The sequence below is a fragment of the Polypterus senegalus genome, chromosome 13, assembly GCF_016835505.1.
Source record: "Polypterus senegalus isolate Bchr_013 chromosome 13, ASM1683550v1, whole genome shotgun sequence".
Lineage (NCBI taxonomy): Eukaryota > Metazoa > Chordata > Cladistia > Polypteriformes > Polypteridae > Polypterus > Polypterus senegalus.
The window spans coordinates 28,737,082-28,763,209 of NC_053166.1; the positions used below are offsets into that span (position 1 = coordinate 28,737,082).

The 26,128-nt window shown below is 37.3% G+C and overlaps 2 protein-coding genes and 1 long non-coding RNA gene across 3 annotated transcripts; 1 reads left to right on the plus strand and 2 right to left on the minus strand.

Moving 5' to 3' along the window:
• Positions 1–2,136: 2,136 nt before the first annotated feature.
• LOC120542282 (heterogeneous nuclear ribonucleoprotein A0-like) lies at positions 2,137–4,089 on the minus strand. Its single transcript, XM_039774619.1, has one exon. It carries the CDS (start codon positions 4,010–4,012, stop codon positions 3,116–3,118), a length of 897 nt encoding a protein of 298 aa, XP_039630553.1. The 5' UTR covers positions 4,013–4,089; the 3' UTR covers positions 2,137–3,115.
• Positions 4,090–13,066: 8,977 nt separating this feature from the next.
• LOC120542283 (heterogeneous nuclear ribonucleoprotein A0-like) lies at positions 13,067–14,545 on the minus strand. Its single transcript, XM_039774620.1, has one exon. The coding sequence runs from the start codon at positions 14,459–14,461 to the stop codon at positions 13,568–13,570; it is 894 nt and encodes a 297-aa protein (XP_039630554.1). The 5' UTR covers positions 14,462–14,545; the 3' UTR covers positions 13,067–13,567.
• A 1,382-nt stretch (positions 14,546–15,927) lies between these two features.
• LOC120542284 lies at positions 15,928–20,009 on the plus strand. The gene is made up of 2 exons (XR_005636174.1): positions 15,928–15,964; positions 19,224–20,009. It is a non-coding gene; the product is annotated as an uncharacterized LOC120542284 (long non-coding RNA).
• The last annotated feature ends 6,119 nt before the right edge of the window (positions 20,010–26,128 follow it).

Below are 26,128 nucleotides of genomic sequence, written 5' to 3' on the forward strand. Positions count from 1 at the left end.
AGGATTGAAAGCCAGAAATATGGAGCCATATGACAATTGCACTATCTACAACAGCAGTGCATATATTACATGTACAGAAATGCACATTAAAGGGGGTACAGTGAGGCAGCATCAAAAAAATTCCTTTTAAACTGAATGTTTGTCCAATAAAGTCAAAATCTAGTTTGTTAATATTAATTGGGTTTGAGAATTGTATGTTGCTCCAGTGCACTGAGGAACTTCTGGACATATGTTCAGTGATGCTGTCAGCTACATAGCGGTTTAACTAGATTAAATGAAGCTCAACTAAAAGGGGACAGTGGGTAATGATACCATGTTTCAAACTAACAAGTCTAGGGTAATACCTATATGTTTTTTCCTCCAGTTGCTATAAACAGTTTGCAATATCCAAAACATATGTAAGGTATCTTTATGGGAAACACTAAAACTGACACTGTAGGAGGTTCTTTTTTACATTGTATAAAAAATAAAATAAAAAAAAAAACCACACACACAGAGTTAACAGTATTTCCCATTAAGCTATTGATGCCAATAGGATTGAGTTCAACCCCGTATGACCTAGCATTTCATTATTAAATTTATAAAGTTACTTAAGCTCAATAGTATATGACCTCCTATATACACACACAAGTCTTCCTAGGTTGAAAAATGTATTACAGACCGTGAGGCATTGTATTGCAACAATAAATTACATATAAGTTATAACCCATGAGAATTGTGTAAACCACATTAAGCAACTTCTTCACCTCACCTTTCTAAAGCCCCCAAGCAAATGTGTGCTCTGGGTACACTAAAATAAATGCAAAAAACCTAATCCATTATTTCTAACAGCTCAACTGCAGCAATGAAGGACCACCATGACACTGCAATGTGACAGAACAGGTTGCTTCAGATTTTTATTTATTTATTTTTTTAATTAAATTAGTGCTCCAAGATAAAGCCAATGCAACAGGGATATATACACTACTTATGTCATGCTTCTACAGCATATAACAAAAGTTATTTCCATAGCTATAAACCAAACCCTACATATCTAGATCCTATTGTGTATTAACTGCAGAAGACATACCTGACAGTCCTGAATTGCTTCTGAACCAACTGCCTCCATGGTGTAGGTCAATTTCACAAAGGTTGTGAAAGATAGTCATGGAACGAACACACTAAACGACAAGCATTCAAAAAAGAAATATTCTAAAACGGAGTATGTGCTATGCTTGCTTTTTAATCAGACATGAACCTCAAAATAACCCAAGCCTATCCATAATTTCCCATTTTCAACTTTGGGTGTGTCAGGATTCTAAAATGTCACTTAATTGGAAACTTAAATATCTCTTGAAATAAAATGTGTTAAGTTTCCACAATGGCATAATACCTATAGTTTACCTATAGGTGTTCTTTGTAGAATTCTTTGTAGTTCATTTGAGCATTTATGCTGTGTGTCTTTTGCGGGTTGCGGGGGAAGAGACACAGACTCATGATATGGTTTTAAACTGACACAACCCATGAGGATTGGCCTTAAGACTAAGATTCGGACTGTTGCTTTCCATTTGAAACACACTTCACCTTTCAGCAAGTAGTGTACACTGAAATAAAAAAAATTGATTTAGGACAAAGTGCTACCACCATACAGTATCAAATGGGTAACAAAAGCAGGCAACCGTAAAGGATTAACAAATTTACACATTTATTCAAAAGCCTGGTTTTGCTTTAATAATGTCAGGCTGAAATAACTATACAAACCTATGAGCGGACAATGGGGACAATTTTTTGAATAATCTGCCCTGATGTCAGGAGATGTAGGACTCCAAGAAATTACCACTTTCAAAGAGTGCTTAAATGTGGTAAAATCCAAGTAAATGAAGGCTAGAATAAAACTGTAGTTCAAACCTGGAAAAGGGCATCTTTTATAGAACCAAGGCTTCTGGGATTAAAAAAAATAAAAACCACACACTTTACATTGCAAATTTCCATTTGAAGGCATTATCCCAAAACGGATTAGTACTGGCAGCAACTGGATCCTTAAGAACTACAGCATCCAAATGCGGCGGAGACATCCTAATGAAGCAAGATTTCAGTACCAACCTGAAAAAAGCTACATGTTAGAAAACCTGCACTTATGTCACTCTAACAATATCGGCAGGTGTTTGGAATAAAAAGTTTTATTTTCTGAAATGGAATACATACAGACATAACAATACCACGTCAAAGTGTCAATTCTACATTAATACATTTTTTTCTTTTCTGAAAATGAATTCAACTGCTCCCGTTTTCGGTTATTAACTGCATGTTTAACTTAAGTTTAGAAAATACGAACACAAAGTCGGGAGGCATGAAATATTGAGCACTAATCGACATACATCCTTGAAGAATGACTGTTAGAAGCTGGAGGCAACTATCAAGTATAGGGGAACCCGTGCTTTGCGATTAAGTGAACCATGTCAGTGTCTTCTGTTTAAAGGCGGAAATGCTTTTCACAATTCCTGGAGAATGTACTGATCTCTCCTTCAGACCATGTTGAATATAAATGGACACTACAGTAAGACAAACCATAATTCTCCCCAAGCAACTGAATACCTATAAAACATGAATTAAACACAAGTTACAAATACAGTGCTCGTTCATTAACCTCACAAAGCTTTTAGTACTTAAAAAGTTAACATAAAACCAAAAAAAAACCTCCCATAAGAAAAAAGGCATTCAAGCTACAGTATTAAAGATTTTTATACAGACATATTGTAAGCTTTATCAGCGAGATGTCATAAATGTGTGCCCTGTGAAGTACCAACGGTCGTTGTCGGACAGGAGACGCCGGCTTCTATTTGTATTTTTATATATATATAAAAAAAAACACACCACACGCAAAAAGGCTGGTACGCACTGTATACGCTGGCTTTTTAGCTCGGGTAGTGAGTACCCTACCTGTGTCACCCAGCTTGAAATCGAGATCTCCTTTGCTCAGTGGGTTGCGAAAGAGAGTAAAAATAAAATTAAAAAAAAAAAAAGTCCCGGTCCAGTCCAAATCATTTTCAGAGTTTTTCGTGGAAAGTCAACGTTTCTGAATGGGGGGGTTGCTCGGGTGCCTGTGGCACAGCGGCAAATGTTCGCATAAATGCGCTCAGTAGGGGGCTCCATAACTCCCTCTGCTGTAGCCACCACCTCTAGAATACTGCGTACCACTTCGCCCCGAGTAGCTGCCTTTCACTGCTCCGTATTCGGAAGGTTGCTGCCCGTAACTGTTACTAAAGTCACTGTAGCCATTTCCATAGCCTCCCATTTGGCTATCCCCATAGCCACCACCATAACTGGTACTGTAGCCGCTTCCGTAGCTAGTATTAGCGCCGCCATAACTGTCACCGTAGCCCCCGCTGTAACTCGAATAGGAGCTGCCTCCTCTTCCGCCTCCAAAGCCATTTTGGGTTCTACCGGTTCCACGCCCTCCTCGTCCACGACTGCCTCCACGGGATGTCGTCGCTGCCTGCATCTCCTGCTTAGAGAGGGCCTTTTTAACCTCTATCTTGTGTCCATTGATTGTATGATACTTTAACACAACAGCCTTGTCTGCGGAGTCGTGGTCATCAAAGTAAACAAAGCCAAAGCCTCTCTTCTTGCCTGTATTTTTATCGCCAATCACTTCGGCCTTCTCGATGGAGCCAAACTGAGAAAAGTAATCACTCAGGTGCTGCTCATCCACGTCCTCTTTCAGGCCTCCCACAAATATCTTCTTCACTTTGGCGAGGGCTTCAGGCTTTCCAGCGTCTTCCCGCGCCACGGCTCTCTTCAGCTCCACGTTATTACCGTCCACCACATGCGGACGAGCCGCCATTGCTGCATCTGCCTCGGCTGGAGTCGAATAACTGACAAAGCCGAAACAGCGGGAACGTTTCAGTTGCTGGTTTTGAACTACCACGCAGTCGGTGAGCGTTCCATACTGTTCAAAATGTTTCCGAAGTCCGTCATCGGTAGTGTTGATGTTTAATCCACCGATGAACAATTTACAGAGTTGATTTTCCATTTTCTAATAAACCCACGCCGGTGTCTCCTCGTGCACTATTACAGACTGCTTTTGTTCGCTGTTATAAAGAAAGGCAGAAGGGCGTGTCTTGTGGCGTACAATGCACACGTGCAAATCCTTTAACTGCTACAGTAACCAATCACACGTCAGTTTGTTACATTGTGCTCGTCTAGGCGCCGTGTCCATTTGCCAATTGGCGACGACATTTTGATTTGTTGTAGTCAAAAAAAATCTTAAAACCAAAAGTACTTACAATATTAACAAACTAAGAATATCTTTAAGAATTATGTTTCTCGAACGGATTTACACGTGTAATGAATTGTCACTGATCAAACCTGCCACCATAACGACGTGAGGAATACTATGTTGAAGAAGCTAGTTTTACGCGTGCTTATTTTCATTTTACAGTGTAATTGAGTATCAAATAATTCGTGTTTCACTTACACTCAAGTCACATTAAATAAATATACAATCTGTAGTGGCTGTAGCAGCACTGCTTAACCCACCGTGAAGATATATAGGTGTTCGGTCAGAGAGACACACGGAACAGTTTTAAGTATACGAAACTATGAAACACATTTCAATCAAGGCTTTGTGCCAAAAGCAGCATGGGCCCATTTAACGCAACTTGCCATTTTGATCCATCATCCTCACAATGGTACGGTGGCCGTGGGGTGGGTCTTTAGCAGGTTTAAACACTTCAACATTACATCCTTTTAATATTAAACTCCGATCCACGTTTATGCATAGACATTCATAAATAAGGCTAAAAACTCCGTTACAGTGAAAACTTAGAAACGGCCCGAGTTCGAATTCTGCCCTCGGTTGTTGTCGATGTCAAGTCTTTATGGTTGTCTAAAGACGTACGGTGGCTTAAAAATAGGAATATTTGACTGGCTGTGTGCAGCAAGGTGCGCTGCAGGTAACGGGCTCCATTTCCAAATTGTTACCTTATGTCTGATGTTGCTGGTGTACACCGGGGCAGACTGTGGCCCCACGCGATCTTAAATTGCATTAAGCAGGCTTGAGAATGTTATCTATTTGTGTTCAGTTCAGTGTAACATATAGTAATTCGTTCTGAGGATGATATATAGTAAAGATTACATCTTAGTTAAACAAACTTTATTAATACCGTGCGGAAATTAAAATGCATACATAAGTGGAAACATAACAAAAAACAAGAATAATCACAGAACATATAAATACATCCAATCAATTAATGGATAAGTTCTAAGTTAAGGCAGTGTAGAATATGATATTTTGTTACACATTAAGACAGTGTTATCAAACTATTTGACCAATTTAGGTTTGCTTTAGAACGTTATCAGTAGAATGTTTCATTAATTTTCTTTAAAATTTCACATAATTTAATTGACCAATCAATCTGAGACATGATGTGTCTGTTTTGGGCTGAGTCAGTAGCAGTAATGGCATTCTTCATAATTATACCTTTTATTTTTTTGGGCAGGAAAATCATTTAAAATAAATTTGAAGTAACTGAACCAAGATAGAGTAGTAGTAGTATTATCAAATATTTACCACATACACTGAAATTCTTGCTTGCATATCCAAATAACATACTACTTCTCAGCACCATGATAACCGAGAATGTATTAAATTACATAATTTAGTTTTAATAATAAAAACACAAATCAGTCAGTTGATGTAACTGTTACGTCCATTTCCATATCACTTGCACAATATCCTCAGTCCTTGTGGTAAAAAAGTGGAAAACTCTAGTATACAGTAGTTAGCCTAATGAAGTCTTGGTTGCACAGCTACACAAGCACAGTTGCAGTTGTAGTCCTAGTGTCACTGCGGTGCAAATTAAAAAGTGGAATGAATTGCCAGACTGGTGTACCTGCTGCAGAAGTGTGTATTCCAGCTCAGTGGTCAGAGTAGGGCAATAAATTAACTTAGAATTTGTATGGGAGAGCACAGATTATAAGATTTTTTAAAAATTAACTTTTTAACTTTTATTCTAAACAAACTAACATAACTTATGGAATGGACTGATTACATAACCTGCTAATAGTGTTTGGTAAATATGAAAATCTAAATGCAGTCAGATTCAGAGTTAAAATCTACTTCTTGAGAAAGATGACTAAATTACAGAATTAGAGAACTGCTTGTATTGTTATGGATTTCTATATATATACAGTGTATATATATATTTTTTTTATTTTTTTTTTAATTCAATAAATCTATAGGAAAGCGGCAAGTGAACTCTTTGTTCTACCTTGAGTCGTTCTGAGTAGACAGATTCCTAGTCTCCTAATTTTATATATACATATATAAGAAAAACAGCTAAAAAGCAGTAAATTATCTTATAGACTGTGGAAAGTTGTCTAGAAAGTAGGCCTAAAGTACACATCTTATCACACAAGGAAATCCATGCCATCTTTTAGCTGAAGCTAAAGAAAATCCTTTTTTCTATAATAGCAATACAAAGAAAAAAAGAATTTCTTTCACAGTATATTTGGAATAATTTAATGTAATATTTGTTCAACATAATATAAAGTATGAAAATGAATAAAATATAGTGCATAGAGTATAAATGCATGCAAAAAAGGACACACCAACTCTCAAAGTTGTGCAGAGAAACACAACCAAGTCCAACTTGGGACTATAAGGCCTAGTCTGCTGGGACAGGCTAAGGAAGTAAAAGCTGTTTGGTGCTTAATAGACAAGGCTACTTTAGGACCTTATTCACATGTTTAAAAATTTAAAATGGAATGATAAACGTTATCCAATAGAATTGCTTTACCTAAGTGGTGAATCACATATTTGAGAAATACATTTGATGGAATCTAGCAATTGTTTCTTCACAGAAAGAGTAGCAGGAATATGGACCAAACTACCAAGTTATATAGATTAAACAGAAACCTTTATAAAATGTATTTTGATGAGATAAAGCTAAAAATTAATGACCTACTGAAATTAAATAGATCAGCTGACTCCATGAATTCTTTTAAAAAACAACTTAAAACTCATCTGTTCAGGAAGGCTTTTAGCTCTACCTGACTTTATTACCCTTCTTTCAATTTACCTTTATGTCAAGATGCTCATGTAACCTGTATGTGTGCTGTACCATCAATTACGTTGTCTGTTAGACTTTTTCTCTGAATTTACTATCTTACTCTTCTTTATTTATTTATCTGGTTTAGTACAATGCTAATACTGTATACCCTGCCGTTCTCTCTTAAACTCTGTGAAGTGCCTTGAGCATGGGAAAGGCGCTATATAAATAAAATGTATTATTATTATTATTATTATTATTATTATTAACTTAGCTAATTATTTTTGAACATTTGACTAAGGTATTTGTCTTTATCCAAGGCAGTGTACAAACTGCTAAAACAACAAATTTAATTGCTGAAAATGAATCAGGAAGCACTAAATTGTTGTCGTTAGCCATTTTTTTTTATGGCAAAATAATGTTCACTGGTATGACAACTAAAATGTGATGAATGTGGTGAAAGCACATACCATACGTTTGTGAATGGTACAGGAGTAATGAGCTCAAGTTATGAGTAATTACGACAGAAAAGGTCAGTATAGCTCAGTGTACAAAGGAACAAGCAACAACTATGTATGATCACTTATACGATGAACCTTGAGAACAATATAAGAAAGGGTGCTTTATAGGAATTCAGTTCATCATCAGTTGGAACACATTTTGAAAATTAAAGCATCAGTAGACTGTGACATTTGAAAATTAAATTGGACTATTAAATATTACTCTTCAGTATAGTAAGTGTTATTAACTAACTCGTGTCTCCTTCACATACTGATGCAAACATTAATCTCCTGTGAGCAACAACAAGCTCACTTCTTGGCTTTTGTCTATATTTAGTTATTATATCAGTGTTCCCACTTTCATATCTGCACATTTAATGTGTTTTACTAAAAGAATAGTAGTACATATAAACTTTCAGGTGCTCAGGAGTCACATGTGCATGCTTTCCAATTTTTTTCTTTACAGTTGCATGCAAAAGAATTCAATCCCCTTGAAAGTCATCATAATTTTCTGCTTGACTCCCAAGGGGACTGAATACTTTTTGCACATCATTGTAGGTACATCTCGACCCTTAAAAGGAAAACCCAAACAAGTGCCGAGCAGCAGACAATAACAGGCTTGGTGTAAAAAAAAAAAAAGAGCGTTTACTTAGTGCTTATATTGTTGCTCACATTCTCACTCAGCATGTGAAATATTAGGCTATGTAGCGACCTATATAAGCTATGATTTGTCCCAGTTCTGTTGACTTGTTTACAACAAATTATTTCTCTATAGTGATTTTATTGTAAATGTTGGAAGGAAAATATTTGACTTAATTGTCACTCCTTATTATCGGTTATTGTGCAGATAAATGGGGAATTTGTAAATGTCCATTTCTGTAGAGAGTGAGGATCAGCCAACATACACATGCAGTAGGACAGTCAAACTGATACTCATTCTGTGATGCTCAGAGGCAGTGTTTACAGTTGAGTCCAGAGATTATTGTTTTGCCTAAACATTTTTTATTTAATGCAGTGAATATTAAAGGTTTAATTTGCTTAACTCAGTCTAATCTGTGCTATACCAATAGTTTCTACAGAAGACTGAGATACAATGATACTGCCTACATTAGCCAGGTTGTAATTAGAAAAGCAGGACAAACAAATGTTAATAATCTCTTAATACTACTGTACACCAAAAAATACAGAGTATTTCAATTTATGTTTATATATAGAGAAACCATGAGCACAAACATCAGCCCTTGGCTTGCTTCTTTTCTGACATAGCTGACTACTTCAAAATGTGAAGATTATGCAAGGTATCCCTTTAGAGAAACTGAATATATTTACTATATGTTTCAAATGTTTCTCATACTCTTTAATAAACATTGTTTCAGCATTTAAAGTGGAGGTTTCTGAGCTGCAGTTGGCAGGCCAAAACAATTAGGAATAGGGATTCTGCCATTAAAGAACTGTCAGGGTTCTAGAAATCATGTGTGTTTTTCATTTCCATTTAATCTTTTTTAAGATTTTTTTATTTTGCACACTCCAGTTTGCTGCCATATCCCAATGTATCTAAGATAGCATGTAGTGATATTAAAAATGCCTAGTATGAATTGGTGTGTGCCTTGCAATGCACTGCCATTCTGTCCAGTGTTGGTCTTTACCTTACACGTTTTTCTGCTGGGATAGGCTACCGTAAAACAAGTTCAGAAAAAGAAGGATGTTATAATTAACAGCTATGTTCCATGACTTACTTTTTAAAAAATTATGAATCTGGCTTTAATAGTAAATCAACACCAGACTTGTTAAATAATGCTAATATAGACACTGATCTTACAATGGCATTTAAATTATATAGATATATTTACTATGCTTTGAGTGATATTAACAATAAAATAAAGTTACTTTATTTTTAATAAAATAACAATATTTACTCATCATATTTAACATTTGGTGATCTAGTCTTTAAACGCTTCAACACAGGTGTTAGACATTTTGCACAACAGGCAGCAGTTAATGAATGGTCCTACCACTAACACTGTGTGACCCTGAGTCACTTAACTCACCTGTGCTCCATTTGGAAAAACAAAAGAAATGTAACCAACATCTCAAATGTTGTGCTGCTTTTTGGATAAAAGCCTTAGCCAAATAAAGACATGTAAATATAAATGTCAATGTCTTGAAAGACAGCTCGTTACTCGTGTATCTCCTGTGATTGATGGAAAGGACTGTGCATTTGAATTTGAAATGAAGTCGTTCTCGCTACCCTTACAATGTGTGAGGTATGAATGGCTGAATATAAATAGTCTGACAACGTTTTTGCAAATCCTTTCATCGAGTATGTTTAGAGTTGAAATTAGTTTTAAATAAAATGCCTGCTAACCTCAAATTAAAATTTACAAAATCCCCAAATTTACTATATCTAAAAAGCATTCAAAAATTTTTTCATTCGGCCTGGATTCATATTCACAGAACACACACACAATTTTTCAAACAACCTGATTTCAGCACTTTTTTTCTATGCCAGGAGGTACAAGAAAACCACAAGGAAAATGATCACATTCCAAGGGATTCATGCTACCACATTTTTAAAAGTTTAAATTAAAATTCTCTTGAAAGGCTTTATTTACGGTTTCAAGAAAATAGCATATTCACTTGTATCATGTTAAAAATATTTTTCATCTGACAAGTAATATATTAACTGTATTCCTCAATTACAACAAGAAGCATATTTTTAACTTACTACTAATTTGAACTTTTTGAAATCTGGGCTGTAATGAAAAATACTTATCATTTAATGTAATCCTTATCTACCAATTTATAATTTTAGTATTTACAACTGCATTTCCAAAAAAGTGCTGATGCTATGTAAAATGTAAATATAAACAGAATTTAATGATTTGCAAATCATGTAAACCCTATATTTACTTGAAAATAGTACAAAGACAACATATCCAGTGTTAAAACTGAGAAATTGTACTTTTTTTTTAAATTTGTGCTCATTTAGAATTTGATGCCAACAACACGTTTAAAAAAAATTAGGGCAGGGAAATGTTTACCACATAATTGCATCACCTTTTCTTTTAAAAACTCAGTGTAAATGTTAGGGAACTGAGAAGACCGATTGCTGTAGCTTTGAAAGTGAAACTTTATCTCATTCTTGCCCGATATAAGATATCAGCTGCTCAATGGTTAAGGGTCTCATTTGTCATATTTGTTGCTTCATAATGCGCCAAATGTTTTCATGGGTGACAGGTGTCGACTGCAGGCAGCCCAGTGTAGTACCTAGACTCTTTTGCTATGGAGCTACAGTATAGTGTTGTGATATATGCAAAATTTGGTTTGCCATTGTCTTGCTGAAATAAGCAAGGCCTTCCATAAAAAAGATGTCATATATTGCTCCAAAACCTGCATACATTGTTCAGTATTAATAATGGTGCATTCACAGTTGTGCAAGTTACCCTATGCACGGATGCTGGCTTTTGAAATGTGCGGATAAGCCAGATGGCCCCTCTCATTTTTAGCCCAGAGGACATGGTGCCCATGATTTCCAAAAAAGAATTTCAAATTTGTATTTGTCAGACTACAGCACAGACTTCCACTTTGCCTCAGTCCATCTCAAATGACCTTAAGTCTGTAGAAGGGGGCAGTGTTTCTGGACCATGTATATGTATATATATATATATATATATATATATATATATATATATATATATATATATATATATGGTTTCTTCTTCACAGTGTAGAGGTTTAACTTACAATTGTAGACACAGTTACAAACTGTGTTCACAGAAAATGCTTTTTGTAAAGGTTGCGGACCCCATTCAGTGGTTTCCACTACAGAATGAAGGCCTGAACCTCATGGCTACCCAATATTGGTTTTCAGCATTGTTCTTTGTATACAGAGATTTCTCTTAATTTTTTGAATGATATTAGGTACCATAGATGATGAAATCACCAAATTATTTGCCATTTTATATTGAGTCACATTATTCTTAAATTGTGGCACCACTTACCTGCACAATCTTTCAATCAGTGGTGAACCCCTCCCCATCTTTACATCTGATAATCCAGCAGTTTTTTTCACCACATTAAATATTTAATATTTTTCAAAAAAATAACATTTCAAATCTGATGTATTTTTTCTATTGCTATTTAAATATGGGTTTGAATGAATTGTAAATAATTGTTTCTAATTGAATTTTTTACAGCATTCCTTTTTTTTTTTAACAATTTTATAAAGATCAAGTAGCCTTCATTATACATTTTTCACATAATTGCCAATGTATCAAGATAGATAATTAATCCCAAGGGGAAATTCACACAATCCAGGTAAAGAAAACAAAAAATCCAAAGTTGTTTACTATTAAATAATCCAATATGCTGCATAGTCTACCCATCCATCTTTTAAACCCACTTCCATCCTGAGCAGAACTGCAAGAAGACTATCCCAACAAGCTGCACAAGCAAGGCAGAAACGATCCCTGGCCAGAGTGCTAGTCCATTGCAGGGCAAACTCGAAAACACACACTAGGTGGCCTGGCAATGCTAAATTGGCCCCAGGAGGTGTCTTGGACCATGGGAGTACATGCAAACCGCACACCAGGAGGACCCAGAATGCTCCTTCTTACCGAGAGGCAGAAATCGCTACCAATGTGCCAACCTGGTGTGTAGTCAATAGGGATATTTTAAAACAGTAAGCAAACAGAAGGTGGCACTGTGATTAGTATGTCTGCTTTACACTACATGGGGCACAATGCAGGGTACAAGTTCTTGACCGCGATGTGCATGGCATTGTAAAGGAGTAACAAAGTTGGCTATGTAGTAGTAAATGTGGCTGACTGCAGAAGTGTCCCCATATACAGGTCTGGCATTTCCATCCTGAAGTGGAGCGGGCTCTACCCCTAAACAATTCTAAGCTGGGGAAAAATGGAAAATGAAACAGATCCAAATAAAAACGTGAATCACCTGCACAGACTAGCTTTATATTAAACTACTAAAAACTGGGCACACACCCTGCACATATACTGTAAAGCTTAAAGTCTGAAACTATGACGAGTTTCTGAAAAAGAAAAACTTGTAATATTACTCCAACACACAAGTAACTTCTGTGTAGCAGTACTACAATTCCCTCCCCCATGTTACATAACGCATGTGCTGTTTGGCAATCAAGAACTTTATTCCCATCCCATGCTACCCAACTAACTTCCATCCATCTCCACCCACACAATCATGACACAGTGGTTATTAAAACGGATTAATATATGTAAAAAAAAAAAAAAAACACACACCACACATTGTAGGACCAACCAAATGGCAGACTAATGAACCTGCTGTTCCCTCTACTGCATTTCACTAGTGCTCTAGGACCAGAGAAAGTCATTTAGGAATATGCAACCACTCCAAATACAAACGCAAGATAAATTTGTGCCCTGGCAATTTAATACCTTTTCTTTAAGCTGCAAAAAAAAAAAATAAATAAAAAAAAAGCCTTGTAAACATAGCCAGATTAGTAAACAAACATTGTAAAAACAGCACAGACACGATAAGAAAAGTTCAATGTGTTTATTGGCCTAAAACAGGTTAAAAATAAAAAAACAAAAACACTCCCAACACAATAGGAAAGGTATATCATTTGCAATTAGCAAAAACAAGAGTGACCATCTTTCCCCTTAAAATATACAAAAGAATGAATAAAATTACAAAATGCTGCTCTCCCCACACCTTTTCATACAATACAAATCCGTTAAAATAAAACATGAATGCATCTTAATCATCCAAACATACAATAAGGACTTAATTAAAAGACAAGTTATAGAAATCTTTTAAAAAGTATTTAAAAAGACAAAAGGTACGTGAAACATTAATGTCCATACTGTATCTCTTAAACTAAACAAAAATATGGATTGCTAACCGAGTTGAAATTGGTGGTGCAATACGGCATTAAAAGCGGGGCATATCAAAATAATCGATCCCGTAAGTAAAAAAAATTTGGCGCCAGAAAATCATATAATTTGCTTCCGGTCAAAAGGTAATACAATGAAGGGGATTTCAGTAGGGGCCCCCGTACCCACCCCTGCTATAGCTGGCGGCACCACCACCACCTCGTGAGTAAGGTGCAGTACTCCTGCCCGAATAGCTACCCCCCTTAATCGCTCCGTAGCCGGAAGTCTGCTGTCCATAGCCACCACCAAAGTCACTGTACATGCTCCCATTTCCATATCCACTACCCATCTGGTCACCATAACCGCTGTATCCGATACTGCTTCCATATCCATAGCTATCACTTCCACCGTAGCCACCGCCATAGCTGCTGCTGCTGCTGAAGCCTCCATAACCATTATCCTGCGGCCTTCCAGGGCCTCCCCGACCTCCTCGACCCCGACCACCACCGCGAGCACCGGCTGCTTGAATCTCCTGCTTCGAAAGGGCTTTCTTTACTTCTACTTTGTGTCCGTTGATCGTGTGGTATTTCAGCACAACAGATTTGTCAGCAGAGTCGTGGTCATCGAAGTAGACAAATCCGAAACCTCGCTTCTTACCGGTGTTTTTGTCGCTGATCACCTCGACTTTCTCAATTGAACCAAACTTGGAAAAATAATCATTTAAATGCTCATCTTCGACATCATCTTTCAGACCTCCGACAAATATTTTCTTTACTTTAGCCAGGGCCTCTGGCTTGCCGGCCTCCTCTCTCGACACGGCTCTCTTCAGCTCCACATTATTACCATCCACCACATGTGGACGGGCCGCCATAGCTGCGTCGGCCTCCTCCGGAGTCGAATAAGTGACAAAGCCGAAGCACCGGGAGCGCTTCAGGTGCTGGTTCTGGACTACCACACAGTCAGTGAGCGTTCCATACTGCTCGAAATGCTTTCGCAGTCCATCATCGGTAGTCTGGACATTCAATCCACCAACAAAAAGCTTGCAAAGTTGATTCTCCATTGCTAATATAAAATGAGCACTCGAGGTTCGTGCGTTAAACTTACAATACCGGCGGGCTGCCTCGCTGTTTAAACGAAAGCGAGGCACGTAAGGCGTCAGAATGTACGTAATACGCAAAGTATTCCCGCCTACTTCCCCTCCCCCAAATACCTACAGCTCCGTTCGCTAGATCATGCAGACGGCTGTCGTCTTTTGATGGAAGCAAGCTTTAAAATGGGGCAATAGACTAAGACAACACACTTTAAAATAGTAATGAAATGTACGTTATACGAGGTATGGCAGAGAGACTGCAAGCGATCTGGCAACGCTGCGCTGTTGTCCTTGATAGAGAACGTGTATCAGTACCCTCCCATAGCTCATTGCGAGTTTCAACTCCTTCCGTTAACTACTTTTTGTGACTGCTATTAGCGAAGTTGTGTTTTTGGTGGTGCGTCACGCAAAATGGAACAGCGGAAATTGGAGCAGCGTTGTGCCATTAAATGTTGTGTTAAGCTTGGAGAATCGGCAAGTGTGACGTTTGAAAAGTTAAAACAGGCCTATGGGGAACATTCTTTATCCCGAGCTCAAGTTTTTCGCTGGCACAAATCATTTTTGGAAGGCAGAAAACTGAAGATGAACACCGTTCAGGGAGGCCTTCAACTTTGAAAACCAATGAAAACATCGAAAGTGTGAACACTCTTGTGAGATCAGACCGTCGTTTAACATTAAGAATATGTTGAGTGAACAATTAAATTTGAACAGATTTACCGTTCATCAAATTTTGACTAACCATTTGCACATGCGAAAGGTCTGTGCCAAAATGGTGCCGAAAAACCTCACAATTGAGCAGAAGGACATTCGAAAAAACAAGTGTCTTGATCTTCTTGACAGAATCGCTAATGAGCAAGATTTCTTTAGTCGTGTGATCACAGGTGATGAATCATGGATTTTTGAATACGAGTACGATCCTGAGACCAAGAGGCAAAGTCAGGAGTGGCACACTGCAAACTCTCCTGGACTAAAGAAAGCTTGAATGAGCAAATCGAAGATCAAATCAATGCTGATTTTTTTTGTTTTTTTTTGACAAAAGGGGAATCGTCCACAAATAATTTGTTCCTCCAGGACAAACTGTCAACCAAGTTTTTTATAAAGACGTCCTTGAATGGCTTAGAAAAAGGGTCATTCACGTGAGACCAGACATTGCAGACAAATGGATGCTCCATCATGACAACGCCCCATGTCACACTGCCCTCTCCATAACAGAATTTTTGACCTCAAAAGGCATTCCTGTTGTTCCCCAGCCCCCTTATTCACCTGACCTCAGTCTGTGTGACTTTTTCCTAAACTGAAAAATGTCCTCAAAGGACGTCATTTCGGGACTTTAGAAAACATCCAAAAGAGTGTAACGGACATGTTGAAGACTTCCAGCGCTGCTACCAACAGTGGGAACAACATCTCCATCGGTGCCCAACGGAACTACTTTGAAGGGGATAACATTGATGTTTGAAAAAAATAAAAAGTTTGGTAAATAAAAAATCAGCCTCATTACTTTTCTGCCACACCAATATATTGTACTATATATGGTTTAGTATTAGTTTTCACTTCTGTTTAAAATAATATTCATTTTTTTACACGGAAAGGATAGAAATGTTAAGTTTCTGTGTTTGTCTCTTTCAATTTTCTGTTAATTACTCATATATGTAGATTTATTAAAAACATGTCAGTCTTTTGTGGCATTTTGGACAAAGGCAAATGTTGAACTCATATAAATTCAAGTGATAAGTAAATTCTCATTTTGTGTATAAATATACATAATAATTTGAGCAATTCATTTGTATGACTTGTATGATTTTTGTTGCAGCGGTTTTGTTTGGCTTTAGATGTAGATGTTAGAATATCACACTAGACCATTCTCGTACATCCACTTAATCCAGTTGAGGAGTGTGCTTGGCTGAAGCCTTTCCTTGCAGCATCCCATTAATGGTTGAAACCTTCCCTAGATGGGGCCCAATTCTTTCAGTTTGTTCACATATTTTATTTAACTGCAGGCTGCTCAAAAATAATGCTTTCTTTAGAACTTCCCTCTTATACATTTGATATAAGAACTATATAATGTATTAAGATTTGCAAAACCACTTAATCCAGTTGAGGATCCAAAGACAGAAGCCTATTCTGGTAGCACTATACACAAGACAGGAACCAGTCCTGGACAGGGGTCCAGCATAGATCTCTGTCACACAAACAGCTACACTCCAACGGGATCCATTTGAAATCTCATCTTTATGTCTTTAAGGACATGAGTTGAAAACTCTTAGGGAAATCCATATCGACACTAGGAGAACATGGAAAATCCACACAAATAATGACAAGACACATGATTTAAACTGAGGATACTGTATTTGTAGTGCTTCAATAATATCATTAAATACAATCTAATAGATTAGGATCATAGGATTTGAAAAAGTAGATAATTTCAGTAAGTTAGTAAAAAAAGGCATACATTTAAGGTTCGCCTTAATAAAGCTTTATTACTTAAAATTATTTTCTATGCAAACCGTTTCTTATTTTGATTAAGAATGTCTTTTCATTTAATGTGTCATACTAAATCAAATGTAACTTATATAAAGTGCCAAAGAAATGGTGGTTTAAATGCACCACATTATACTTTAAAGCAGTGTTTCCCAACCTCGGTCCTGGGGACCCCCTGTGACTGCAGGTTTTTGTTCCAAACAGATTCCTAATCAGTGACAACACCTGATAGCACTGATCTCATTTAATTAGCTGGCATTATTTTTCTTTTATTCTACATTCAGAAAAGCACAGCAGCATGATTTTTACATTTATAAGACATTTAGAAATAGTTCTGCTTTTGCTATAGATTTAAATGCTTAACTCTCTTTTGTTGGTTTCATTATATTTTGCCCTTTCTCCGTGCAGTTTTTCCCATTCATTGTATCTTATTAATGACAATTAAAAATGAGCAGAACCGACACGCTGGCAAACAACACTGAATAATCAAAGGCTGCAACTACTTTATCATCAGACCTACTAATTAGTAAATAATGGATTCATTAAACAATTAGAACACCTAGAAAAAAATACATTATTCCCATAAACCTGCTTGGTACATTTAATGTACACTCACCTAAAGGATTATTAGGAACACCATACTAATACGGTGTTTGACCCCCTTTCGCCTTCAGAACTGCCTTAATTCTAGTTAAGAAGTAGCCATCAGAGGATGGGTACATGGTGGTCATTAAGGGTCAGAAACAATGCTCAGGTAGCCCGTGGCATTTAATCGATGCCCAATTGGCACTAAGGGGCCTAAAGTGTGCCAAGAAAACATCCCCCACACCATTACACCACCACCACCAGCCTGCACAGTGGTAACAAGGCATGATGGAACCATGTTCTCATTTTGTTTACGCCAAATTCTGACCATTTGAATGTCTCAACAGAAATCGAGACTCATCAGACCAGGCAACATTTTTCCAGTCTTCAACTGTCCAATTTTGGTGAGTTCGTGCAAATTGTAGCCATTTTTTCCTATTTGTAGTGGAGATGAGTGGTACCCGGTGGGGTCTTCTGCTGTTGTAGCCCATCCGCCTCAAGGTTGTGCGTGTTGTGGCTTCACAAATGCTTTGCTGCATACCTCGGTTGTAACGAGTGGTTATTTCAGTCAAAGTTGCTCTTCTATTAGCTTGAATCAGTCGGCCCATTCTCCTCTGACCTCTAGCATCAACAAGGCATTTTCGCCCACAGGACTGCCGCATACTGGATGTTTTTCCCTTTTCACACCATTCTTTGTAAACCCTAGAAGTGGTTGTGCGTGAAAATCCCAGTAACTGAGCAGAATGTGAAATACTCAGACCAGCCTGTCTGGCACCAACAACCATGCCACGCTAAAAATTGCTTAAATCACCTTTCTTTCCCATTCTGACATTCAGTTTGGAGTTCAGGAGATTGTCTTGACCAGGACCACACCTCTAAATGCATTGAAGCAACTGCCATGTGATTGGTTGATTAGATAATTGCATTAATGAGAAATTGAACAGGTGTTCCTAATAATCCTTTAGGTGAGTGTGTATATATATATATATATATATATATATATATATATATATATATATACACACACACACCAAACTTAGTTTTCTAATTTCTATGTTGTTCCCAAAACACAGAACCTGGGAAATAACACATCACTTAATTAGCCCAGGAGTCTAATTAAAAACAAGCTGGTTGGAACAAAAACCTGCTGCCACAGAGGGGCCACTGGACTGAGGCTGGGAAACACTGCTTTAAAGCACTCTGGTCTAACAAGGTAATATCCATCAAATTATTTTTTAATCACTATAAATAGGTAGATGTAGTACAGACCAGAAAGCCAATTTATCCAAATAATGAAGATTTTAATTCCATTTAACAGTGAACATTTGCCAGTTTGGACATGCCATTTTACCCAGTAACTTTCAAAAATAATTGATTAGACTTTATGCTGTATATTTCCTTCAATGATGATATGCCTGCCAACATGAAGCTTGGTTAACAAATGAGTTACAATGTATAGGTTTTTGTGAGTACAAATGTGAGGGAACCATACTTGTATTAAGTCACTGCTATATCATTTTATTCTGGGAAGCTGAAGCAGGTTCAGGTTTTCATTACAATCATCTACTTTTAACAAGACCATTTGTTTACCTTGTTTGCTGAATACTAAATGACTCTGTAGCTTTTGTGCAATGCAATATAACAATAATAGCAGGTGTTTTTTCCATAGGTCACTTCATTTGCACTTGACTTATCACGGTGTGGGTCACGATGGCAACTGAGTTGAGCAAACCAGGACATCCTGTACTCATCAACTTCTTTCAAATCCTCCTGGTCAATTCACAGATGCTTCCACATCCACCATGGGCTATAATCCTACCAGCATATCCTTAGTCTTCTCCTAGTGGGCCTTGTTTGGTCACACTTTCAAAAGTACACATTCCCAGTGCATTTACATTGGTTCCTGTCTATCTGGGGAAGTAATGCTTCTATTCTGGGTTTCTCCAGGGGACAATTATCATACTTATACAGGGATAAGGAGAACAGTTCTAAATAAGAGGCAGAGGTACAAATAAGTATTCCTACTTATTAACTTAACATGATAAATTAACTTACTTAACCTGAGAAGATTCACAACAGAATAACAAATTAGTTAAAAACTGTAATTAACATTTTGTGGACTAATTTTTTATAGAAATGCTATACTGGTTTGATAAGTTTCACTAGCATAAATTTGGGGCAGAAACAGGTAGCCAAAAAGACAGACATACTAAGGACCCCATGTGGTTGAAGAATGTTGTTCAAATCAATGTCTGTTTTTAATTGGACTCCTAGCCTAAATAAGCAACCTGTAATTTCTCGGTTCTATGTTTTGGAGTCAATGTAGAAATTAAAAAACTTAAGTTTGGTAAATTTTTGTTAGAATATCCCAAACAATATGTATGTTATATGGGGATAACTTCGGGCATTTTAACTTGTTTTTATAGATCTTCAACATTATAATCATTATGATTTTCACTTTGCTTTTCCAGGTGTTCTGGTTATTTAATCCATTATTTACTTGTGAGCATGTTAGTGTGTATGCCTCTGAAAGTTGAAGTGGTTGTAGCCTTTCAGCATTCAGTTTTGTTGGCCCAGAAGTGTTCTTTGCTTGTTGTTAATTGTCATTATTAAGAGAATAAATTACACAGAAAAAAGGCCACTTAATAGCAAATTAACAAAAAATAGTTAAGTGTTCAAAGCTTTAGCAAAAATACAAGTATATTGAAATGTCTTATAAATAAAAAAGCTCATTATTGTTCATTTCAGAATGCAGAATAAGAGAAGGGAAAATATATGAGCTGAATAAATTAGATAATTTAGAGGGAAAATGATACGCTGATTGTGAAACTGGTTGGAACAAAAATCCTGCAGCTACAGGGGGTCTTCCATGCCTGAGTTTGAGAAACACTGAATTAGAACGTTGCAAATAACCTTCAACAGTCACCGTGCAGCTTAGGAAGACATGAATAATTTACTATTCCTGCAGGTTACATACAAATAACACATTGCAGAATTAAGAAAAAAAAAATGATTTGGTAAATTATGAAGAAGTTATCTGTTAGTCACACAAATAATTTGAATGATAATAAACAGCCTTGCAAAGACAGTTTTATAGTTTTTATAAATTATATTTACATATAAAATTCATATTAATTATCCACACAAGAAATCATATTTACTAGGTAAATGTATTCAGTGATGAATATAAAGATCTTGTTTTTTAAAAAAATAAACCAAATAATTCCTTAGAAACACAGTGGTCAATTTTCCTGTTTAAAAAAGATGATCAATTATCATCTTTGGTAGACATTAAAGAAATGGGATCTGGGCCAGTGTAAATTACTGAGAACTGTCTCTGAATGTCCAAAGAGATCAATGGGACTGTCATGGCTGCCCAAGCAAACCCAGTTCTTGGATTTCGTGGAATGTCCCACAAAACATACAAGATGTGCATGAAAATGCTCCACAGATTATAGTGCATCCTGATGGTTATCTTTTTAAACACTGGAACAAGCATTCATGGAAGGATGACCAGTTAAATATGCAGTAGCCTTCATGAGGTCTCTGCAGGCAACTAAACAAACATGATTCAGCTGAGAACAGCTGAATACAAAGAGATACAAAATGGGTAAAAAAAACACTGCAACAACCAATTGCCTGTGCCCAGCATTTTTTAGGCCAGTGATCAGTCCCTGGATAACAAAGGAGGTGACAGATGAACAGATTCAGAAACTGCTATATTTTCTGTTTCTGAGAAACATAGCTGACATCTGAGACACCAACTGTTGCAGTATAACTATAAGGCTTTTCTAGTTTCTGTATAAAATGGACTGAATCATCATGCACAGTCAGAGCATAGGACATGGCGTGTGTTTTATTGCCAATAATGCATGGTGTACAGATGTTGAAATAACAAAAAGCTCTGAGATGTGGGATGTTTAATGATCAAATGCTCTTTTCTCTTCCAAAAGACATTACCAGCATGCTGATGGATTATTTACTGGAATATTTACCCTAAGTATTGAAAGTACAGTGGGATGCAAAAGTTTGGGCAACCTTGTTAATAGTCATTATTTTCCTGTATAAATCGTTGGTTGTTACGATAAAAAATGTCAGTTAAATATATCATATAGGAGACACACACAGTGATATTTGAGAATTGAAATGAAGTTTATTGGATTTACAGAAAGTGTCAAAATCAGGCAGGTGCATAAATTTGGGCACCGTTGTCATTTTATTGATTCCAAAACTTTTAGAACTAATTATTGGAACTCAAATTGGCTTGGTAAGCTCAGTGACCCCTGACCTACATACACAGGTGAATCCTATAATGAGAAAGAGTATTTAAGGGGGTCAATTGTAAGTTTCCCTCCTCCTTTAATTTTCTCTGAAGAGTAGCAACATGGGAGTCACAAAACAACTCTCAAATGACCTGAAGACAAAGATTGTTCACCATCATGGTTTAGGGGAAGGATACAGAAAGCTGTCCCAGAGATTTAAGCTGTCTGTTTCCACAGTTAGGAACATATTGAGGAAATGGAAGACCACAGGCTCAGTTCAAGTTAAGGCTCAAAGTAGCAGACCAAGAAAGATTTCTGATAGACAGAAGCGACGAATGGTGAGAACAGTCAGAGTCAACCCACAGACCAGCACCAAAGACCTACAACATCATCTTGCAGCAGATGGAGTCACTGTGCATCGTTCAACCATTGGCACTTTACACAAGGAGATGCTGTATGCGAGAGTGATGCAGAGGAAGCCTTTTCTCCGCCCACAGCACAAACAGAGCCGCTTGAGGTCTGCTCAAGCACATTTGGACAAGCCAGCTTCATTTTGGAATAAGGTGCTGTGGACTGATGAAACTAAAATTGAGTTATTTGGGCATAACAAGGGGTGTTATGCATGGAGGAAAAAGAACACAGCATTCCAAGAAAAACACCTGCTACCTACAGTAAAATATGGTGGTGGTTCCATCATGCTGTGGGGCTGTGTGGCCAGTGCAGGGACTGGGAATCTTGTCAAAGTTGAGGGATGCATGGATTCCACTCAGTATCAGCAGATTCTGGAGACCAATGTCCAGGAATCAGTGACAAAGCTGAAGCTGCGCCGGGGCTGGATCTTTCAACAAGACAACGACCGAAACACTGCTCAAAATCCACTAAGGCATTCATGCAGAGGAACAAGTACAACGTTCTGGAATGGCCATCTCAGTCCCCAGACCTGAATATAATTGAAAATCTGTGGTGTGAGTTAAAGAGAGCTGTCCATGCTCGGAAGCCATCAAACCTGAATGAACTAGAGATGTTTTGTAAAGAGGAATGGTCCAAAATACCTTCAACCACAATCCAGACTCTCATTGGAACCTACAGGAAGTGTTTAGAGGCTGTAATTTCTGCAAAAGGCGGATCTACTAAATATTGATTTCATTTCTTTTTTGTGGTGCCCAAATTTATGCACCTGCCTGATTTTGTTTGAACAATTATTGCACACTTTCTGTAAATCCAATAAACTTCATTTCACTTCTCAAATATCACTGTGTGTGTCTCCTATATGATATATTTAACTGACATTTTTTATCGTAACAACCAACGATTTATACAGGAAAATAATGACTATTAACAAGGTTGCCCAAACTTTTGCATCCCACTGTATATCTATTGCCTATCAGGTGTGGTCACACTCTGTATTACAAATGCACCCTAAAAATAGACATTAATCGCCTACTAATGTAACCTCACATCAGAAAGTCTTTCATTACTCCCACTTTCCAGAGCTTCCAGAAACTTTAGTGCGAGGAGCCAGTAAGGAAGGTGGATGAGCACTGGACTAAACAGACACTAAAGTGGAGGATTATTCTAATTATGCTAACTAGGGCATACTTAAAGATTATGCTTCAAATCTAGATGACTATGCAATTGTTATAAAATGAATAAAACAAAACTGTATGGATGACTGCCTACAAAAACAGTCCACATATTTTCTAATAAGAAACTGGATCACCAGTGACATGAAAACGATCATAAAAAATTTCAGGTCAGTGATATGAAAACATGTAGGAAATGTAGGTACCATTTCAAAAAAGCAATTAAAGTCAGATAATGTCAGTATGGGAATAAGCTGGATACCGAGTAGCAGTCATGATTCATTTAAAATGTGTCAGTGTTTACTGTATATAAGGTCACTGGTTACAGTGAGTAAGTTTTATTTGGTCGCATCCACATTTTTGCACCTGGATAAACTTAGTGCTTTCTAAGCCCGCTGTTCTCATTGTAACAACATAGTTTCTCCAGTGCAAGAACCTGTAGCACCATATGATTCTTTGTTTCTGTCAATGACGCCGGGTAGATTTTTATTTATAAAAGAGTTGACATCTATAAAGCATTTAGCCTGGATGGAATTTAAGGACATGTTTTAAAAACCTGTCTTTGCTGAGAGAAGCTGTGGTCTTCACCCACTTCAACAAAATACAAAATCAGCTCTATATGCTGTCCTTCATATGGCACTCTACAAACCTCTGCCTATCTTATGTAGATATGGCAGTAGGTCCTTTCCTCTACCATCCTTCTCTCCAGGAAAACTATTCTTAAAAATATCATTCTTAAATCCAGAAGCTCAAATTACCAGAAAAACAAATAAAATGCATGTGTCATTTATATCTGACACCCTACAAATATTTTTTGTGGGCCTATCAGGTTGTCCACGATGCTATTTACTGCTCCCTAAATAACTCCTCAGATTTTTCAATTGTCCTTTTGTTTTTCCCTACTGTTCATATGTCTGTAATTTTCTGTCGTTGATTCTTACTCATATTCCCTTGTCAACTCTACTCTTTCAATTACCCTTTCTAAGCAACTTACCAAGCTTGTGCTGGCCTCTCAATGGAAAGTCTCTAATTCATTCTCTCCTTTGACTCTTGGAAATCCTCTTACAATCTGATGCTCTTACAGCTCTCTGAATCAAGGATTAATAGGCCTTCTAGCCATAAAACTGATAACTGGCTTTATTCATTTGATTAGTGGGTAACAGGATGTCTAGGGTCTTTTAATTTGGGGAGCTTGTTTTCTTCTCTATCCTTCCATCTTTCTCTCCCATTCTCTTTCTTTTAGGCTCAGCGACAGGACGCCACTCTCTCAGCTATGTAGGCTACAAGTGACCTTTTCCCTCTCCCAAAACTCTCACAGGGCAGGAATGAAGGGTGTTTTGCCAGTGGGGGTTATGTTTGTCTTATGTAATCGTAAAGATCTTAGAAATATCCACTCTTGTTTGTTTTGATGTATCTCAATGAAAATCCTCATTAAAATAAATAAATCTCTCTATTATAAAAAAAAACTTGGGACAAGACTTTTTTTCGACGACGAGACATGATCTTTTGAAGAGAGACAGAGAGACACTTCACGTCCCGACAGGCAAGTCACATCATACTTACAACCTTTGGAAGCAAATCCTGTGATACACATGCAGAGCAGGTTAGAGATAATAGAAGTAGGAAAATTCGAAAGTCTCAAAAAAGTGAGAGTAAAGATCACATTATTGCAAACAAATGGAAAATATTACTTGGTAAAATATCCGGAAAATCGAAAAAAGATCGAATAGTGTTTGAGGATGTCTAGGGGAGAAAAGAGACAAGGCAGTGACTTTAAAACGTTCGAAATGCTGCAAGAAATGCAGATCACACGGCACAGGAGCAGCAGCAGGCCAGCAGCTGATCGAGCAAAGAGGAGGTAAAAAAACAACTGTTATTTGATTCCCATTTTATCACCGTTTAAGAGGGGTTTTAGAGGAGCGGCAGTGTCTCCTTGGGTTGCGTTCAGCCCCACTCTTCACAATGGTGTGTAGCACTTGGCGGGTGGGAGGAGGTGGGGGGAGAGGGGTTGGCGAGTGAAGCCCCCTAGTAAATATATATATATATAAATTTGAAAAAGAATATTCTATCAATCTGCAAAATCATATCTCATCTATACCTGCCCTGATATAAACTACCATTTTAGCAGGTTAACAATCTAAAGGCTCAGTACGCAATTCAAAGTTAAATATACAGTTTCATTGTTGTGATGTATGTGAGATTTTGCATACAAGTTTTTTTTTTTTTTTTCTTTATTTCGCTATACAAGTTCTTATATTAGGAAATGTGTTAGTTTTCGCATACCCCTTGGGGTCAGAGCACAGGGTCAGCCATTGTGCAGCGTGCCTGGAGCAATTACAGGTTAATGGTCTTGCTCAAGGGCCCAGCAGAGTAGGATCTCTTTTGGAAGTGACAGGGATTTGAATCGGCAACCTTCTGGATACCAGCACAGATCCTTCTTAGCCTCAGAGCCACCACTCCGCCCCAAATTTGATAAATATTTTGTATGTTTTTATTTGTAACTTAGGCAAAGCAATGTAATATTAGTGTTATATTAGTGAGAGGCATTCATGTTTACAAACCAGGACTAAGTCAGAAAAGTGAATTTTACGATAGGGTTGGGGGGAAGTGCCTAAAACAAGTTGGGTTAATGTTTCTCTGAAGTCTCTCAACCCCTATAGGAATGTTAGGCTGCCTAACTGCCAAGCTTTACCTTATCATATGGTTTGGGGGCAGGTGTGAAGATGTTC